Raw genomic sequence first — 20,640 nt, 5'->3', positions numbered from 1 at the left:
TTAAATGACATCTGAAATGTATTTTTGTACCATACTTGGTTTATATATTGAGGACTCAAATTTCCCGTTCGATTATAGATCTAGTCTAGAAAGAGGGGGGGGGGGGGGGGGGGGGTCATAGAATTATAAGATCATTGATGACTGTATCACTAAGGATAAATAAAATTTCAGCATAAAACATTCATGCAGAATATTACGATCTACAGAGCAAATGTTTAATCCCCCGTAAATAGTATCTGCAACAAAGTCGTCATCTGATATCTGTCGGACTGAACTGAAGACCGAAGTTTATAGCGCACGACGCAAAGTGGAACATAAAACGATCGTTGTCGCTGTCACATTTGATGACAATGAACCAATTGAATTTTTTAAAAGCTTCATATCTCGGGAATTCTACCCCCGCTCCCTGTTTGCACAACAAAAACCTTACACTCTCTTATAAATCTTATGTACACCGGAAGTCAACAAGGACGTAAACGAGTCTTGCGCCACGTATGTTTGAAATAGGGGAAACAACTGACAAATATTTGCAATTCCAGAGACGTGTGTATCTTATTTTAGAGAAGAATTCAGAAAACAAATAGGAGTGTGGAAAGTAGAAATTGACGAAAGTGAATTTGGTAATAAAAAAAAAAAAAAAAAAAATCACAAGGGACAGAAAGTTGACATTGTCTGGGTTTTTGGTGGCATTGAAAGGGAGATGAAAAGGTGCTTTTTACAACAGTAGTAAGATTGAACACGAGAAAATTTGCTTGAAATAATAACAAGAGGCCCATGGGCCACATCGCTCACCTGAGTCACCTTGGTCCATATCATCAGATTTTCCATATATATTTGCATGTAAAACCGTAGTCCCTATTATGGCCCCAACCTACCCCTGGAGGCCATGGTTTTTGCAAACTTGAATCTACACTATATCAGAAAGCTTTCATGTAAATGTGAACTTCTTTGGTTCTTGAGAAGATTTTTCCTATATATTTGTATGTAAAACTTTGATCCCCCTTGTGGCCCCATCCGACCCCCGGGGACCATGATTTTAACAAACTTGTATCTACACTATGTCAGAAAGCTGTCGTGTAAATATCAGCTTTTCTGGCTCAGTGGTTCTTGAGAAGATGATTTTTAAAGATTTTTCCTATATATTTGTATGTAAAACTTTCATCCCCCCTTGTGGCCCCATCCGACCCCGGGGGCCAGGATTTTAACAATTTAGAATCTGCACTATATCAGGAAGCTTTCATATAAATCTCAGCTTTTCTGGCTCAGTGGTTCTTGAGAAGATTTTTCCTATGTATTTGTATGTAAAACTTTGATCCACTATTGTGGCCCCATCCGACCCCCGGGGGCCATCATTTTAACAATTTAGAATCTGTACTATATCAGGAAGCTTTTATATAAATCTCAGCTTTTCTGGCTCAGTGGTTCTTGAGAAGATTTTAAAAGATTTTTCCTATATATTTGTATGTAAAACTTTGATCCCCTATTGTGGCCCCATCCAACCCCCGGGGGCCATGATTTTAACAATTTAGAATCTGCACTACCTAATAAAACTTATCTATAAATTTCATCTTTTCTGGCCAAGTGGTTCTTGATTAGATTTTTTAATGACCCTACTCTATTTTTACCTTTTCTTGATCATCTCCCTTTGTAAGGTGGCCTGGCCCTTTATTTTAACAATTTAGAATTCCCTTTACCTAAGGATGCTTTGTGCCAACTTTGGTTGAAATTGGTCCAGTGTTTTAGCTCAGGTGAGCTAAAAAGGAAATTTGGTAGCAAAATAAAATTTTGAAAAACTCAAAAAGATGGAACTTTTATATTCTGTAGGTTTGCTGTTGGACACGTATGTTTATCATACTGTTACTTATTACATGTATACTGTAAATTCCATACGATATCAAATAATGCTACATGTACCAGTTCATTCATGTAAGGGAGATAACTCTTACAGAGGTATTATTCGTTTCTATATGTGTATAAATTGCATATTTTACACTATTGATTGTCTATAGGACTGTCATTGATTTATTAAGAAATTTAGCCATCACTTATTATGTATTTCAGGGTTCATACTTATGTACACTATTAAATCATTTTAAATACAAGGCTCGGACTCGAGAAACAGGACTTGGGAGTTTATTTGATCGCCTCTTTCTTCATTCTGTTTACATAAAGTATTCCCGCAAAAATGTAAATGATGTTAATAACTCTTTCATTGTTTATTTATTTACACAAAGCAAATATGGAATGCGTTAATTCATTTCAGATATATTTTTGTCAGAATTCTGTAAGAATATTAGTTCAAGAATCGCCATACTTATTTTCACGGAAAGTTTTAAAAATGCAAAATATCAAGTAATACGAAGTCCTTATTCATCTAACCCTCCCCTCCTTATATTCATGCACGATTAAAATATCATCATTTCGATAGACTTCGCAAGTCTTTCATCATTATTGTTTGGCTAAAATTTGAATATATCATACATAATTTTATTAACCATGTTAACAAATCTTCAGAGTTTTACCATTTCCCAAATGTATTCAGTTGCAAACTTGCTATCGATACCCGATTCTAAAATATTTTCACATTCTTTCACATACAATGTGTGCGTTCCATAGACGTTACACAGAATTTTATGTGTACGGCAACGATTTCATCTAACAAATGAACCAACATACACTGCCAGTGAAACTATATTCAGTTGCGTATGAGGGTGGTAGTGATGCGGTAAATCCACTGAATGGGCCTGATACCAAGGAGTAGCTCACTACACCAGTCGACTCAAAAATGGTTGCCATCACTTTCACAGCTATTATTACCCTTTTAAAATTTGTGTTTAAGATTTTGATCTAGCTGATGATTGGACAACACATTATATCAACCATGCTCTCCAGCTCCCTACAAAACAACACATCACACATTGTAGCCGTTCTTCATGAACTTTATTAAACAACAAAGTGATATTGTTAAAGTTCATTAGTTACAGTAGCTTCTGTGCAATAAGCTCCACCGATTGTGAGATCTTGGTAATAAGGTCTCCTGAAAGTGGGATCTTTGTAAACGTTCTTCAGGAAGTGGGATCTTTATAAGAATTCTCCAAGAAGAGGGATCTTTGAAAACGTTCTCCAAAAAGTGGGATTTTGTAAAAGTTCTTCAGAAAATGGGATTTTCAGAAAGTGAAACCTTTCTAAAAGTTCTCCAGAAAGTAAGATTGTTGCTGCAGTTTGAAAACCTAGACAGACATGAATAGTGATTCACCTGCTGTCATAATTACATCTTACTTTCACATTTACATGTATATCCTACTTTCACATTTACATGTATATCCTACTTTCACATTTACATGTATATCCTACTTTCACATTTACGTGTATATCCTACTTCCACAATTATATCCTATTTTCTCATTTATGTCCTACATTCACAACAATTTATGATCAGATTTAAAGATTTCTTGCTTTATCACACAGTCACAGCTATTGCACATTCACAGATCATCAAAATCAGCCAGTCTGATTTGTCTGTTGTTTACTCTGCATCTCCTTGACAACTATAGCAGTTGGTGTTCGGTCGGGCATAACACCGTGGTTAAGCGTTGACTGGTAAGCCGCAGAAGTGTCTATTTTAAGAATTTCACGAAGCGCCATGGTAGCATAACAGGACTGTTGCAGACACATTTCTAATTTCAATGCTTTTGTTGTGCCATCTGTGAAATGAAAAAAGTCTGATGAAAATTTTGAAATCGGTACACTTTATAACAAGAAGCACCAAATCAATTTGAGGAAAACATGTATGCAGAAACTTGAATTTCAAAGTGGCATTTACAGGTGCATTTTCATGATATATTTGTATACAACAAAATGTCTATTTGATTTTATTTGTCCCAGTCTTAACTATGTGCTGAAGACTGGGTTTTATTAAGTTGTATTTCATTTTTAATATTACTTTAAATATCACATGCTAAGTGCATGCATTTGTATCTAAATTCAAAGAATTATTCAAATTCTGACAAAATCACTGAAAGAACACACATGACAACAGGTGTTGCTGGGTATGTTTACCTGATTCCCAGACTGGCTCTGGTTTTTGCTGAATGATATCAAGATACTTACCTGGTTTTTACTGAATGAGATTGAGATACTTACCTGGTTAGGGCTATTCCAGAAATAAATACATGGGGGGGTCGGGAGGCACCTTTTGTATATACCAAGCACCCATTAAAAAAAAATAAAAAATTACCCCATGACCCATCAAATTAATAAACTCATTTTACAATGACCCATCTAATAAAAAAAAAAAACTAACCAGACCCACCACAAAAATATTTTTAAAAATGAAAACGGTACAAATCTCGTGAGGTTTTCGGGACAAACATTCTAGTCAATGACGCGGTAATGCCTGTGCGACATTGTATCACAGTAGTTCTGAAGAAACGATGTCACATCAACAATCAAAGGCATCTATGGCGGGAATGTTGGAAAGATTGGGAGTCCAAACGATGCTATTATCATGAAATGGGTATGGATATGTTTTTCCACGAATCGTTCGTCTTCTAATGGAGCACGCGCCCGGAGGCCTCTATATCACCATCACACCGACTGATAAATATAACGCATCGGTACCCTCGTATAAATCAACTAAGGTTTGCCTATTTTTATTAGAAAACGGAATACCTATTGGTTTCAAAATATTCCCAAAATCGATGCACTGTAAACTGTAATAATCTACAGAGCAGGGTTCGCCGCCATCACGTCCAAAGGGACCCTATTAAACGCGCCTCTAATTTGAAGAGTGCCGTAATGGAAAGTTATGCACTGCAAAGAGCGACAACTCGAATAGTTCAATGTTACTTTCGATTTCGAAAGCAGCATTTCGAAAGCACGTTTTCAATTTTCCCTCCGACGTTTTGTAACCAACACGACAAGAGCGACAATAAAAATATTCTGAAAACTAAACACCCACGTAGCACAAAATAAAACAATAGAAACTACCCACTACCCATAATAAATATTTTATTAACAATCCCACCACGGACCAATTAAAATATGAAAAAATACGACCACCCACACAAAAAAATATCATTTGACGCCCGACCCCCCCATTTGATCATTTCTGGAACAGCCCTTACGAGACTGGCTCTGGTTTTTACTGAATGAGATTGAGATATTTACCTGATTACGAGACTGGCTCTGGTTTTTACTGAATGAGATTGAGATACTTACCTGGTTTTTACTGAATGAGATTGAGATACTTACCTGGTTTTTACTGAATGAGATTGAGATATTTACCTGGTTTTTACTGAATGAGATTGAGATACTTACCTGGTTTTTACTGAATGAGATTGAGATACTTACCTGGTTCTGAGACTGGCTCTGGTTTTTGCTGAATGAGATCGAGGTCACTTATGGTTAGCTCCTTAGTAACATCTGTGTATTGGTACGTCTTCCACTCCAAACCAGTCGGCAAAATTATTAATCGTCGATACGCCCCTGGTAATGCGTACTGCCTGGAAGAAGAGAAATCCCTGTAGGATTATTTTCATTAAACTTATTCTGCATCAGGAATGAAAGCCATTCACTGAAGACAAAATGTATCTTTGATCTTTTAAACGGGACCTCTGTTACTGAAATATAGAACCATGCTTAAAATATCAAGGCTGTTTCATTATTAAAGTCATTTTCAGTAAATGGTTACCCAGACAACTTGAATGTCATGTACATATTCACTATCAGATGAGAAACAAACATATTTACATGCAAGTGGCTGCACTCTTTACAAATAAAATATTGTGGTAAATGGTATACACGATAAACTGAACACCTTCTAATATACATAATTCATTACATTTTAATTTAATGTAAATGTAGGTAAACAACACCTAATGTTGCTTTGAATTACTATCATTCTACAGTAAAACACGGTTGTAGCGAACCTCCCAGGGCAGCAAAAAACAGTTCATTATAACCAAACTTCATTATACAGCAAAACACGGTTATAGCGAACCCCCAGGACCAGCAAAAAACAGTAGATTATAACCAATGTTATATCCAATAAAATGTTCCTTATTTTCCTCTCATAAAGAGTGAATTTGTCATAAGCATGGTCATTATAAGTGTGTTTTACTGTATTTGTGATTCCATGTAAAAGCATTAGAATTAATTTTGTGGTGTTTGTCACAGCTTGGAGTGACTGTTTACTTACTTGTTGGAGTGCTTCAGTCCCTCCATTGTTAGTCCATCAGCTGCTAACAGATCTGTGTACCACTTACCAACTGTAAAACAAAGAAACTGAAAATGTGTTCATCCTAAGAGTCGAATTCTATTTTTCCATTTTTAATGTTTAGAATGCCAAACTAAAGTATTTCTAATGGTCAGCAAAAATTTAAATGTTAGTTGTCGAGGTACATGGGAGATAAAGAGCTCACATTTCTTTGTCATGTTAACAAGGTCTGTACCATGTTTTTGTTTACATAGGTTAAATATACTATTAAAAGTTTCGTTAAAGCAGATTTTTCAATTTCAATTTACAAGTTCATTCTGAACACAAACAGTTTTTAGTGTTTGACACATCTCATTGTTTTAAACATGATATTTTCTATTAAGCAATCTATATGTAAACAAAAACATGACACGAGCGTTGGTTACATAACAAAGAATGGCGAGTGCTGTATCTCACTTGTGACTCAACAACTGATATTCAAATTTTGGTTGACCATTAGAAATACTATATTGTTAAGCACTGTAGACAATAGAAATGGAAAAATAAAACTTGAATTTTTTAAGCTCAAATCATGTCCATGCACCTCTTTAAGAGAAGAGTCCTCCCCCTCTATCTATTACAATGACAAAGATTCCTTGAAATACACACACACGATATCTACATACAATCACTACCACTCAGTATACTAAAACAGAGAATATTAATTTCCCACAGTCCAGAAGCCATTCCTACCTTCATTGTCGGGGTACTTGACATCATACCCTGGCAAGGGCAGTAGGACATCGTGTATTGTGTACTGAGATTTGGTCTCTGTGGTCACAACAGCGGGAGTCATCCTGGAACTTGTGGGGCCATCTGAATATAGTCAGAGTATGTTAATATCAAGAATATAGTCAGAGTGTGTGTTAGTATCAGAGTATAGTCAGAGTGTGTTAATATCAAGAGTATCTGAATATAGTCAGAGTGTGTTAATATCAGAGTATCTGAATATAGTCAGAGTGTGTGTTATCGCAATTCACCTTTGAATTAGAACGCTTTACCCGATATAGTATTGCGTTGTGTGACGACACAATTGAATGAGACGATTGAACAATTTGAATGACATGTTTGATGTAATACAACAAGAGTTTTCATTGGCCGATTACAGCCCGCCCACTTTCTCGAGCGGAGTCAGTGTAGCTGGAGAAATGTACATAGCTCTCTGAAAAGATCCACCCCTCATAAAAACTTTCGATTTACGGGTCACAAAAAGCTGCGGACGATTGAGGCCTGAAATCGGTGTATTCTTGTGTTGCTGTCTCATAAACTCAATATTAAAAAAATCTTAACATATTTTCCTACTATATACTTGTGTCCAAACATACCTTCAAATTTTCATTAAAGCCACACACGGCCCGAAAACTCGCAGCTTCAAATGATTTCGTTTGTTGACGTAGCCATGTTAGGTAGCCGGTCAATTCGAACTCTTGCTATTGGTATCTATTCATAAAATCGGTTGTAAGTTATGTATTCGCTCTTCATTTATTATCAACACAAATAATTAATAGAAATTAAAACATTTTTTGCACCAGTTTTTGTAAAGGTAAAATAAGCTCTTGATTAACGAAAATGCTACATAAGCCCATTAGATAGAGACCGGCCGGCGCGGCCGCTCATGACTAATGAAAGCTGCATTGCCATGAGTTTAGCTATTTGAATAATTATCATTTAATGGGACTGGGGTGGTATATTATCTAAACTATTTAGCTAAAATATTTATGGGGTATTAGTACACATCTAGACGCTATTGTGCCAGTATGGAAATGAACCGGGATTCGAATTGACTGGCTACCTAACATGGCTACGTCTACGAACGAAATCATCAATTAATAAATATTTGAAGGTATGTTTGGACACAAGTATAGTAGGAAAATATGCTAGGTATTTTTTTGATATTAAAGTTATGAAACAACAACACAATACAACTTTTTCTCTTTCTTCCTTTGAAGTTTTTTTTCCATCTAGCATCTGGCCGTCATGTTTTCAAATGCTGACTACTCTCGTATAAGGGAATATTTGGGCGGACTTAAACATATGGACCAATGAGAGTGTCTGTTGCATTTCGCAATTGTATTACAAACAGATTCAATTGTGTCGTCACACAATACTATATCGGCCAAAGCGTTTAAATTCAAAGGTGAATTGCGATAATATCAAGAGTATCTGAATATAGTAAGAGTGTGTTAATATCAGAATATCTGAATATAGTAAGAATGTGTTAATATCAGAGTATCTGAATATAGTCAGAATGTGTGTTAATATCAAGATAATCTGAATATAGTCAGAGTGTGTGTTAGTATAAGAGTATCTGAATATAGTCAGAGAATGTGTTAATATCAAGCTAATCTGAATATAGTCAGAGTGTGTTAGTATCTGAATATAGTCAGAGTGTGTTAATATCAGAGTATCTAAATATAGTTAGAGTGTGAAGGAAATTATAATATCTACAAGCAAAATACCGTATATACTCGCCTATAAGTCGGTTGTATTTTTTAAGGTTATTTTGTAGGAATTTGTCATTGACCCGCTTATAAGTCGGTACAAATTTTTGTCAGAATAGGTTGACAATTTCAAATCAATGCTCTAGTGTTTTTACCTATGTTTCAAAAAATATTTTGAGAAATTAATAATTATGAGGTGTTCAATATCCAAGCCATATCCGTTTGGGGTTTAAAAGCATCCCTTGATCTATTATGGACCATGATCCCTTGTTTATATAAGCAATTATGGTCTCCTAATGACCAGTACCTGACACCGTGTTTACTTAGTGGCACGCGCCTCGCGAAAACTGTTATTGTGGGATTCCGGTATAATTCCTTGTATCAGCAATAGACTTTTTAAGAGTCAAGAATGATGATCTAAATTATCTGTTAACAATATTCGATCTTTTATGAAATATATTTCAGCCGGTATACATATGAATATTTCAATATTAAATCGGGTTCGTAATTCAATTTTACCGATAAACGATAGATTAGTTGAATTGAAAGTATTAGTTACCGGTATGTAAATAATTTTAAACTAGATAAAAATATATAAATACTTGTACTTTATACATGATTTTAAAATACATAAACAATACATTAATATGTCTAAATATTTGTGAACAATAATCATTTGTGTGGTAGTCCATGATAATCATCGGAGTTGTTTAAAAACACTAAATTACGCCGCCCAGAAAAATACCAATCTTCTTAGGACGCGCCTATAAGTCGGGCATAGAGTTTTGGACCAAAAATTGACTCCCAAAAAACCGACTTATAGGCGAGTATATACGGTAAATACATCCTGCTTCAAATATTGAAATAAATTCAGAAACAAACATGAAAGAAGCACCCATATTACATTGATACATTCACTTTCAAAAGATAAAATACCCCAGATTCACGATTGTTGAAGGAAATTAAAAATCACCTGGAGCCGTTCCATTTGCTGATGATTCCTCTTTGAAGGCCACGTCTTTCATGTTACCTTTATATACAAGGTCACCTACAATTGGCACCATGCCAAACTCCCTGAGACGACGAGATGCTACACTGTTCCAAATATAACTTTGGTAACCATGGAGATATAACATCCGCGTATTTCTGTGAATCTGAAATAGGGATAATATAAATTTACTCTTGACATCTCACGAAGATAGTAATGGATCCAACCTTGAATGTAATAAAATACAGGCTAAAAATAGAATGTAATAAAATAGACTAAAAATAGAATGTAATAAATTACAGACTAAAAATAGAATGTAATAAAATACAGATTAAAAATAGAATGTAATAAAATACAGACTAAAAATTTCCTTCTCAAATCCAAAATCTTAGACAATGAAGAAAGTCGCTTTCAATTCAATAATAATCAGAATTTTTAGCTGATCTACAGTTCCTAGCAAGTTCAAACATTCTGGTGGAGGATAATGTTCCATGCCTCCCCTTAACCTGGGAGTAAATAGACTTTTCCTACCATCTGAAACGCATTGGCGTAGTTACTTTCTCCGAACTTAATCAGACCCTCCAGAAGTGTCCTCTCTATGTTGTACTTCCTTGGTAATGCCGTCAACATCTGCATGCAGTTTTTATCTTTCCACCAGCTCTTCCTACATTCAGCTATAGACTCCTTCTCTGACAAAACACAGGACTCACATTTACTTCCTACAGTCAACATCCTTATCAGACAAAAACACATGACTCACATTTACTTCCTACATTCAGCTATAGACTCCTTCTCTGACAAAAACACACAACTCAAATTTACATCCTGTTTATTCTAACCCGAATCCCCCCAGTTTATAAGTTCTGTATTATAATGAATTGGTATAAGTTCTGTACGAAAGGTGAAGATAATGAACAGTGATCAATCTCATAACTCCTACAAGCAATACAAAATAGATAGTTGGGCAAACACAGACCCCTGGACACACCAGAGGTGGGATTAGGTGCCTAGGAGGAGTAAGCATCCCCTGTTGACCGGTCACACCCGTCATGAGCTCTATATCCTGATCAGGTAAATGAGGTAATCCATAGTTAAAATCAGTATGCCAAGAACGGCCTAACAATCGGTATGAAACACATCAGACAGTATTTGACCCAATGATAGATTGTATTGACGAACTAAATCGTTATAACGACCATAGAATTTGCGAAATGCTGATTTCAATCGAGACTGTTGAAACCTCTGTACCATCAACTTGTCAGTCAGTAGCTTGTCCCTATATAATGAATTGGTGACAAACCTCCGGGCCTCGGTTGTAATATAAGTTCTGTATATAATGAATTGGTATAAGTTTTGTATATAATGATTTGGCGACAAACCTCCAGGCCTTGGTTGTAATATAAGTTCTGAATATAATGATTTGGTGACAAACCTCCGGGCCTCGGTTGTAATATAAGTTTTGTATATAATGCATTGGTGACAAACCTCCTGGCCTTGGTTGTAATATCAGTTCTGTATATAATGAATTGGTGACAAACATCCTGGCCTCGGTTGTAGTATAAGTTCTGTATACAGTGTATAATGAATTGGTCACAAACCTCCTGGCCTCGGTTGTAATATAAGTTCTGTATATAATGAATTGGTGACAAACCTCCTGGCCTCGGTTGTAGTATAAGTTCTGCTGCCTCTTTGTAATTGCTCTTCAGTAACTCCCTGAAGTCAGAATTCAATCAAATAATTGACAGAATACATTCTAATTCAGACTGTCTGTTTGTTTAATACATTCTAATTCAGACTGTCTGTTTGTTTAATACATTCTAATTCAGACTGTCTGTTTGTCTAATACATTCTAATTCAGACTGTCTGTTTGTTTAATACATTCTAATTCAGACTGTCTGTTTGTTTAATACATTCTAATTCAGACTGTCTGTTTGTTTATTAAACAAGAGGCCCAAGGGCCTAGAATCGCTCTTCTGATAAATTGTACAACCCCACCATTTCTATTCTTAGCCTCTTAGTATTCTAAATCTTTAGTTAAATCCTAAGAATTCAAAAAAGTAAGTCAATGTGACCTACTTTTTGGTTTACACATTTTGAGAACCCAAGAAATATCAACTGACAAAGTTTGATGATTTTAAGCCAATTAGTATCTGAATATTGAAATATAGCTGTCAAATTCCAATCGTAGGTCATGGTGACCTACTTTTTGGTCAGTGAACTCCGAACATGCAAGACCCATCAACTGACAAAGTTTGATGACTGTAGGTCAAATAGTATCTGAATTATATAAATATAGCCGTCCAATTCTAAAAGTAGGTCAAGGTGACCTACTTTTTGGTCAACACCCTTTGAACATGCAAGACGCATCAACTGACAAAGTTTGATGACTGTAGGTCAAATAGTATCTGAAATATATAAATATAGCCGTCAAATTCCAAAAGTACTTTTTGGTCGACACACTCCGTAGACTCAAGATGCATCAACTGTCAAAGTTTGATGATTGTAGGTCAATTAGTGACTGAAATATAACTGTCAAATGCCAAAAGTAGGTCACAGTGACCTACTTTTTGGTCGATACACTCCGAAGACTCAAGATGCATCAACTGACAAAGTTTGATGATTGTAGGTCAAATAGTGTCTGAAATATAGTAATTTTGCTGTCAAATACCAAAAGTAGGTCACGGTGACCTACTTTTTGGTCGACACAAACCAAAGACTGAAGACGCATCAACTGACAAAGTTTGATGATCCTAGGTTTTACAGTGCCCAAAATATGCATCTAAAATTGAAAATGTGAAATTTGAATATCTGCAAAATTCAAAAAGTAGGTCACTGTGACCTACTTTTTTATGAATATGTTTCAAGGCCTCAAGATGCATCAACTTACAAGATTTGATGATTCTAAACCTCTCGGTATTTGAAATAACAACTTAAAATATATCTATAAATGATAAGCCATAAAATTCAGAAAGTAGGTCACGGTGACCTATTTTTCAGTTGACGCATTTCAAGGTCCCATGATCCACCAACTGACAAGTTTTGATGATCATAGGCTTCAAAGTGTCCAAGATATGCATCAAAATTAATTTTAAAATAAATACCTGCAAAATTCAAAAAGTAGGTCACTGTGACCTACTTTTGAGACAACTTGACACAAGGTCCTCAGATGCATCAACTGTCAAAATTTGATGATCCTAGTCCTTATAATGACTAAAATATCTAAGATTTAAGGAATTTAAAAAATTTATAAATTTAGGTCAACTTTGAAGTGACCTTGAGACCACGCCCTTTGCCCCAGGGTAATGCCTTGAACAATTTTTAATCTACAACATATCCTCATCCTTATGTGTAAGTTTGGTGATAATCTGCCCTGTGGTTCTTTAAAGAAGATTTTTTAGCAACCACTACTTTTGTTTGTATTTTCCTGATTATCTCCCCTTGTTAAAGGGTCACATCCCTCTATTTAGTATGTATGAAAGCCCTTGGGCCAATGATACCCTGTAACAAATTTGAATAAAAATTGGCCAAGGGGTTCTTGAGTTATAGCCCTTTTTCTAAAAAGTTTACGCACACCGCACAAATGGCCATAGCATTAGCTCTTTGAGCCTTTGGCTCAGAAGAGCTAAAAACAGTATCTGCCAATACATGGGCTTTCTGTACCAAATTTTCATTAAATGAAAAACCAGTCATTAACAAAATATTGGCTGCATCAATATATGGGCCTCACGAATACTTTATACTTACTTTCCCACCTGGTAGGTAGGTATAGCAGTGGAGCCAAATCGCTGCATCCCAAAGTAATTAATGAATCCTTTGGTCTTCAGGGATTCCAGGGATGTGTTTATAAGTTCATCACTTCCTGTCACGTCCCTAGTGAATAGAGCGATCCATCAGGATTAAAACATCCATGCTTATTTATAACTAATATTATTCTTACATTTTTTACGCTAGTCATTAATGGGGCGACATCTAAGACTCAAGACATACAAACAGACGTCCTGAAGTCACAAGGACTTTTCATGTAAACTTTCATTTGCTGAATCTTTTAAACAGCATTTCAAATACACTTATCACCATAACACCATTTATTCCCAAATGACCCTGACCTTTGGACATTAGAAATCCTTAAGTCATAGAGATTCTTTATATGAAGTTTTATTGTTGAAACTCCAACAGTTTTCAAGATATCATCTGGCTGATTGATTGATGTTTTCCGCCACACTCAACAATTTTTCAGTTATCTGGTGGCGCCCAGTTTTATTGGTGGAAGAGAGAACCCAAATACAATGTACCTGGGAAGAGACCACCGACCTTCCGGAAGTAAGCTGGGAAATTTTCTCACTTACCGGTGCGAGCGGGATTCGAACCCGTGCCGACAGAGGTAAGAGGTCGTGTGATTTTGAGCGCGATGCTCTAACCACTCAGCCATGGAGGCCTTCATCTGGAACCTATTTCTAAACACATGTGACTTTGATCTTTCCAATAAGTCATTCACACTCCTCCTGTTAAGTGTCATTGATAAGCTCAAATGGATTTGATTTATCATCTAGAAACCAAGGTGTTAAAGACACACAGACAAATACTGATCCAAATTAATGTCTCGCACTCTAACAACATTGTGTGTGTGTGTGTGTGTGTGTGTGTGTGTGTGTGTGTGTGTGTGTGTGTGTGTGTGTGGGGGGGGGGGGGGGGGGGGTAGTTAACCTGTGATCTGAGAACTAATGTGTACAATAAATGGATCTTGCCTCAAAATAATGGTGAATCTGTTGCCACTTAGCTGTCCTAGTTTCAGAGGTTGGTCGACATATCTGAAGTTGCCGAGTGCCATCTTATAGAAGTACCTATTTGCACTCACTAGCCTCTCAGCCTTGACCCTGCAATACAATGTATACACTCACTAGCCTTTCAGCCTTGACCCTGCAATAAAATGCATACACATGTTATGCATAGAATTCCTTTACACTATCACCTACATGAACTTCCAAATATCACATACACTTAGTATGTCTTCAAAACTTTCCAGATACCTGAGGGGAATCAGTTTATTATGACAATTTACAGATATTTAAAATGAGTGAGATTATGCAGGACTTTTAAGACTACTGGGTTTTGGTTGGACTGATGTTACATCACACATTCCTACAAACTGTCTCTGTTGGAGAATCATTGAATCGAGTTCTTTTTTCTTTTCTCCATCTTTATTTTCTTTTTCAATAAATTTATATAAATGGTGTGCAACCTAGATTGCAACAAAATGGCAAGATATTTTTTATTTTACAAGTTTCTAAATGTAATTCAAAATACTGTATACAGGGCTATTATCGCCCCGTGTTATATTCGCCTTTCTACACTTGTTCTACACCGTTTTAAAATTTGTCCAGACACAGTTGCATTAAAAGAGAGATAATGGAGAGAACGATTTCGCCAAGTCTTAAATTCACTCACTAACGAGGGTGAAAGGAGCGAAATTAAAACGGGGGCAAATATTTCCCAGTATACAGTAATGTGTGTAATCGTTAGTGTCAAACGTTTGTAGATATTGCAGTTTGTGCAAAACACTCATGAATGTACGAGTATTTGTATTTCATGAAATCTAATCACTATAATAGAACCATCGTATATTTAGTCCATGAACCAGATTTTCTTGTGTCAAGTTGGCTAATCTCGAAAAAAGTTGGTTTATGTCACTAACTTAAGCCGAAATCATTCTTCTGAAGGGAAGAGATGACAAAACAGCTGAAGTCTGTTAGTAAATTATGGGGGTCAGTTTGTATGAGACCATTTGGCAAAGAGGCAAGTTGACAGAGTTCTTTCTTTATGAATTTTGTTAAATGAAGGCAATTGTACACAGTGAACTTTATCTGTACACAGTGAACTTTATCTGTACACAGTGAACTTTATCTACCTGTATACAGTTACATTTACCTACCTGTATAGTGACCTTTACCTACCTGTATATAGTGAACTTTATCTACCTGTATACAGTGACCTTTACCTACCTGTATACAGTGAACTTTATCTACCTGTATACAGTGACCTTTACCTACCTGTATACAGTGAACTTTATCTACCTGTATACAGTGAACTTTATTTACTGGTTCTTGCCTTTACACACTAAATTTCCCACACCTGTACACAGGTGTATACAGCAAATTCTATCTACCTGTGCACAGTATTTACCTGTACACATGTGAGTTTATATAATTGTACATTATTTCTTTATTTACCTGTACACTGTGAGTTTATTTATATAATTGTACATCATTACTTTATTTACCTGTACACATGTGAGTTTATATAATTGTACATTATTTCTTTATTTACCTGTACACATGTGAGTTTATATAATTGTACAGTATTTCTTTATTTATCTGTACACATGTGAGTTTATATAATTGTACAGTATTTCTTTATTTATCTGTACACATGTGAGTTTATATAATTGTATATCATTTCTTTTTTTACCTGTACACTGAGTTTATATAATTGTACATCATTTCTTTATTTATCTGTACACATGTGAGTTTATATAATTGTATATCATTTCTTTATTTACCTGTACACATGTGAGTTTATATAATTGTACATCATTACTTTATTTACCTGTACACATGTGAGTTTATATAATTGTACATCATTATTTTTTTTCCTGTACACATGCGAGTTTATATAATTGTACATTTCTTTATTTACCTGTACACTGTGAATTCTTGAGAGGTAATGGCTCTTTTATCCTTGGTCCCAGCAAACTGGAACATATTCTTATTAATGCTACAAAAATCATATGTAATTATCATTCATCTATCCAGATCAGAAAATACTATACTAACACACAGATCGACCAGACGGGTAAATCAGAAGCAATCAACACAAGCTGATTCGTTGAAGTCAACACACAATGATATTCTTTAGGCCCAAATACAATAGAACTAAGCTCACTTCATGAAAAGCATAATATCTGCTCGCACATAAAAAGTGGTAATAAATAATTCTAATTAAGTCTCAACTAGGAATTAACCCGGTAAATACCTGCAGATAAACATTGAGTTGTAATTCACATTGAACTTACTGAAAAAACTTTGTCAATCTGTAGACAGCTTCTATTGTGTCCATGTTTTCTTTGTACAGGACAAACTTGCAGTAGTTCCCACACCCCCGCGGCCAGGACCTATGCTGAATATTTCTCCTTCCATAAAAGTGTCCTGTAACAAAACCAAATCATTTAATATTTATTGTCTTGATGAAATACGGTGATTTTGATTGGTTAAAAAATTCATTTGATTTCTGCATCAAAGAGAACCTGATTTTGACTTCATGTTGTGTATTGATATGTCGTATGAATTTGAAAAAATATATCATGTGTTATCATTTAAACTCAATGTTTTAAGATATCTAAATAATAATCAAATGGTAGGAAATGAATCTTATAATTCTTTTCTTGATGATTGTATCAATTTTCCATATGATACCGCCATCAAGAAAAGAATTGCAAGATTCATTTCTTAAATCAAACAATTTCTACATTGTAACAAAACCAAGTCAAATAGTGACTATGTTGTAACAAAACCGAGGATCGCATACCAGGTACTCAGTATCAATGAATTAATTATTGGATATAAAATCAAAATCTTCTGCTGATTCAAGATTGAGGAATTGGGATCAGAGAAAAACACCTTGAGAATATTTATATCTGATACTTTTTAGTGTGATTATAGACTCAAAATTTGGGGTGGATGGGGTGAAACAGATTTTTTGGAAGGTATGAAATACAATGCTGACCTAAACACATTTCAAAATTTGAAAAACAAAAGGCCCGTTTGCCACATTGTTCATCATGAATCACCTTGGCCCTACTGTTGTTCAGCTAAAGTAATATGTTAACGAGATTTTTGCAATCTTTATTCCCATGAGACATTTTGACCCCATTTTGTGGCCCCAACCTAGCCCCATAGGTCACAAGATAATCATGGTATGAAATTTTCAATGATGTTTCCCTATATTATAAAACTTTGATCCCCTATTGTAGCCCCATCCTACCCCAAAACCCCATCCCCAAGCGATGGTTGTCATTTGAACATACTGCAATCTGCACTACTATTACTACTAACCTATTCATCACCCTGTTGTTATTAAGAAGATTTTTACAACATATTTCCATGTAAAACTATGAGCCCCTAATGTGACCTCATTGTGCCCCCCCCCCCCCCCCCCCTCCCAGGAGAACACAGTTTGAATCTGTACTACCTTAGAATGCTTGCATATTTATATGAGTAATCATTGATAGCCCTGTTGTTTTTGGAGAGGACAATCTTTAAAGATTTATTTTAATTATTCCGATTTAAAACTTTGATCAATTATGGCCCCATCCAGTGATCCTATCTCACACCACCCCCTCCCCGGTCGTGATTTGAACAAACATAAATCTGAACTACCTGGGGATTCTTCAATGCGAGTGTTCATGGCCCTGCAGTTATTGAAAAGATTTTCCAATATATTCCCATGTAAAACTCTGATACCCTGTTATCACACCGGTATTCAGAAACTAAGAAATGAATTGAACAATTATCTTAACTATAATTTTGAGTGTTGTAAGTGGATATTAGATATACACAACCATTTTATTATCAGAATTTTCTGAGAAATCAACAAGTTCTTAACTTTATTCGCCCTAATCTTCTGAAGGAGAGCAAGCTCCGATTTTATTTTTACTTCGTGTCTCCACCTCTCTGTAACAGATTAAACATTGACTAAGTATTAGCCTTTGACTTGCGATTTATAACTCATGTGTACGGTTGATATTTTTTTAACAACTGCCAGGTGAAGGAAATTGGGCACAAAGGACCGCGGGTTATGATACACTGAAACGCAGGTTCCCTTCTGTCCGGTGATTTCCAGAACACAGGTATACATGAACCATGAAATTGCCGTTTGTAGTTAATAAATGATATATTTTTATCGTGAGAGACTACAATAATGAAAAATAACTCATTTTATACGTTGCTGTAATACAGAATACATTTTTACTTCTAGTATTTCCATTTCAACTATTTTCAGGCATGCCATTCCACGTGTATAATTCAGAATGTACAAGAGTTAATTATTTCAGAACAAAGGAAAGTTCTTTATAGTCTATATCTGAACATTGTGTATTCTTACACTAAGGTGAAACTTTAAAATATAGGCAACATGTAACGGACGAAAACACAGGGATCCAAAGATATCAAACAAAAACACATGAAGATGTAGTCAAAGCGATGGTTCCTTATTATAATCAAAAACCTCTGAAGTTGTCTGTTGATGGGGAAAAAGATATTATAGGAGATGAAAGTGTAAAAACATGGTTTGGGTTTCGAAACTGCACCGACTGTGATGGAAAGGAATGTAGAACATGCAGAAAACATCAATATCATTAAATCTGCACAAAATAAAGTTGATTCTCTTGAAAGAAATAGAATATATATGATACAGATGAAATGTCTAGTCAGGATATCTGCGAGTTGTTTCATGTTCTGTCTTTAACAATTCATTGCCTTAGTCTAAAAAACAAAGATTTGTGAGAGAATTGTGTCATTGGAGAATGCCGAGGCAAAATTCAAAACAGATGGGGAACCTGATTGGGAAACATCTAAATTCTATCCTGCAATACGTTTCATTTATGTTTCCAGAAACAAAATGAAAAGCCAGATTTCTGAAAGGGTGCATATACTAAGTGATCTTGCATTATTTGGTTCCACCATACAAGAACATCAAGATTTATTTTCCTTGTCAAATGAAATTGACATCTCAAAGCAAACAAACATGCACCGATTAAACAAAAACTGTTCTATGGATGATATATTAAGATACATTTGTCAAAGAACAAAAAAAATGGATTGATGTAAGAAAAGAAGCAAAAGTTACAGGGAGCACATATAATGCGACAGCAGGGATTGTCAAATTAAAGGAATAACAGCAACACACAGAAAAGATATTGGACAAAGATGATTTACCTAATCCCGTGGAGATCCGGGTTAGAATAGGTTCTCACTACCGAATCTTGTGGGGATCCGGATTAAAATAGGTCCTCAGGGATCCAGGTAAGAATAGGTACTCAGTACTGAATCTTGTGGGGATCCGGATTAGAATAGGTCCTCAGTGATCGAGGTTAGAATAGGTCCTCAGGGATCCAGGTTAGAATAGGTACTCAGTACTGAATCTTGTGGGGATCCGGATTAGAATAGGTCCTCAGTGATCGAGGTTAGAATAGGTCCTCAGGGATCCAGGTTAGAATAGGTACTCAGTGCTGAATCTTGTGGGGATCCTGATTAGAATAGGTCTTCAGTGATCGAGGTTAGAATAGGTTCTCAGGGATCCAGGTAAGAATAGGTACTCAGTACTGAATCTTGTGGGGATCCGGATTAGAATAGGTCCTCAGTGATCGAGGTTAGAATAGGTCCTCAGGGATCCAGGTTAGAATAGGTACTCAGTGCTGAATCTTGTGGGGATCCGGATTAGAATAGGTCCTCAGGGATCCAGGTTAGAATAGGTCCTCAGGGATCCAGGTTAGAATAGGTACTCAGTGCTGAATCTTGTGGGGATCCAGATTAGAATAGGTCCTCAGTGATCAAGGTTAGAATAGGTCCTCAGTACCTAATCCCATGGAGATCCAGGTTAGAATAAGTTCTCAGGGACCCAGGTTAGAATAGGTCCTCAGTACCTAATCCCATGGAGATCTGGGTTAGAAAAGGTCCTCAGGTATCCAGATTAGAAAATGTCCTCAGTACCCCTTGCTTGTTGTAAGAGGCAGCTAAATGGGGCAGTCCTTCGTATGAGAATGCAAAAACTGGGGCTCTGTGTCACAGCAGATGTGCCAGGTGTGATCCTTCCCTGCTCAAAGGTCATAGCGCTGAGCATAGGCCTAAAATTTGCAGTCCTTCACCGAGAATGGTGATGTTTCCATATGATACACATACATG

General features: G+C 35.8%; 1 protein-coding gene across 2 annotated transcripts in view; it reads right to left on the bottom strand.

The window, feature by feature from the left end:
• Positions 1-2,921: 2,921 nt before the first annotated feature.
• The window catches only part of LOC125654875 (pseudouridylate synthase 7 homolog), a 28,060-nt gene continuing 10,341 nt past the window's right edge, over positions 2,922-20,640 (bottom strand). For both annotated transcript variants that reach the window (XM_048884977.2, XM_048884978.2), the window contains exons 6-16: positions 16,755-16,887; positions 16,379-16,456; positions 14,431-14,559; positions 13,430-13,555; positions 11,337-11,398; positions 10,217-10,374; positions 9,671-9,851; positions 6,950-7,072; positions 6,200-6,269; positions 5,353-5,504; positions 2,922-3,704 (exon numbers count right to left, since the gene is read on the bottom strand). In XM_048884977.2, coding sequence (XP_048740934.1) covers positions 3,502-3,704; positions 5,353-5,504; positions 6,200-6,269; positions 6,950-7,072; positions 9,671-9,851; positions 10,217-10,374; positions 11,337-11,398; positions 13,430-13,555; positions 14,431-14,559; positions 16,379-16,456; positions 16,755-16,887 — 1,415 coding nt within the window. In that variant the 3' untranslated portion in view covers positions 2,922-3,501. The remainder of the gene's footprint in view (positions 3,705-5,352; positions 5,505-6,199; positions 6,270-6,949; positions 7,073-9,670; positions 9,852-10,216; positions 10,375-11,336; positions 11,399-13,429; positions 13,556-14,430; positions 14,560-16,378; positions 16,457-16,754; positions 16,888-20,640) is intronic.

This window comes from Ostrea edulis, chromosome 7, assembly GCF_947568905.1.
Source record: "Ostrea edulis chromosome 7, xbOstEdul1.1, whole genome shotgun sequence".
NCBI classification, from domain to species: Eukaryota; Metazoa; Mollusca; class Bivalvia; order Ostreida; family Ostreidae; genus Ostrea; species Ostrea edulis.
Note: the sequence above shows the minus strand (reverse complement) of the source record. Positions and strands in the feature narration are given on the sequence as shown.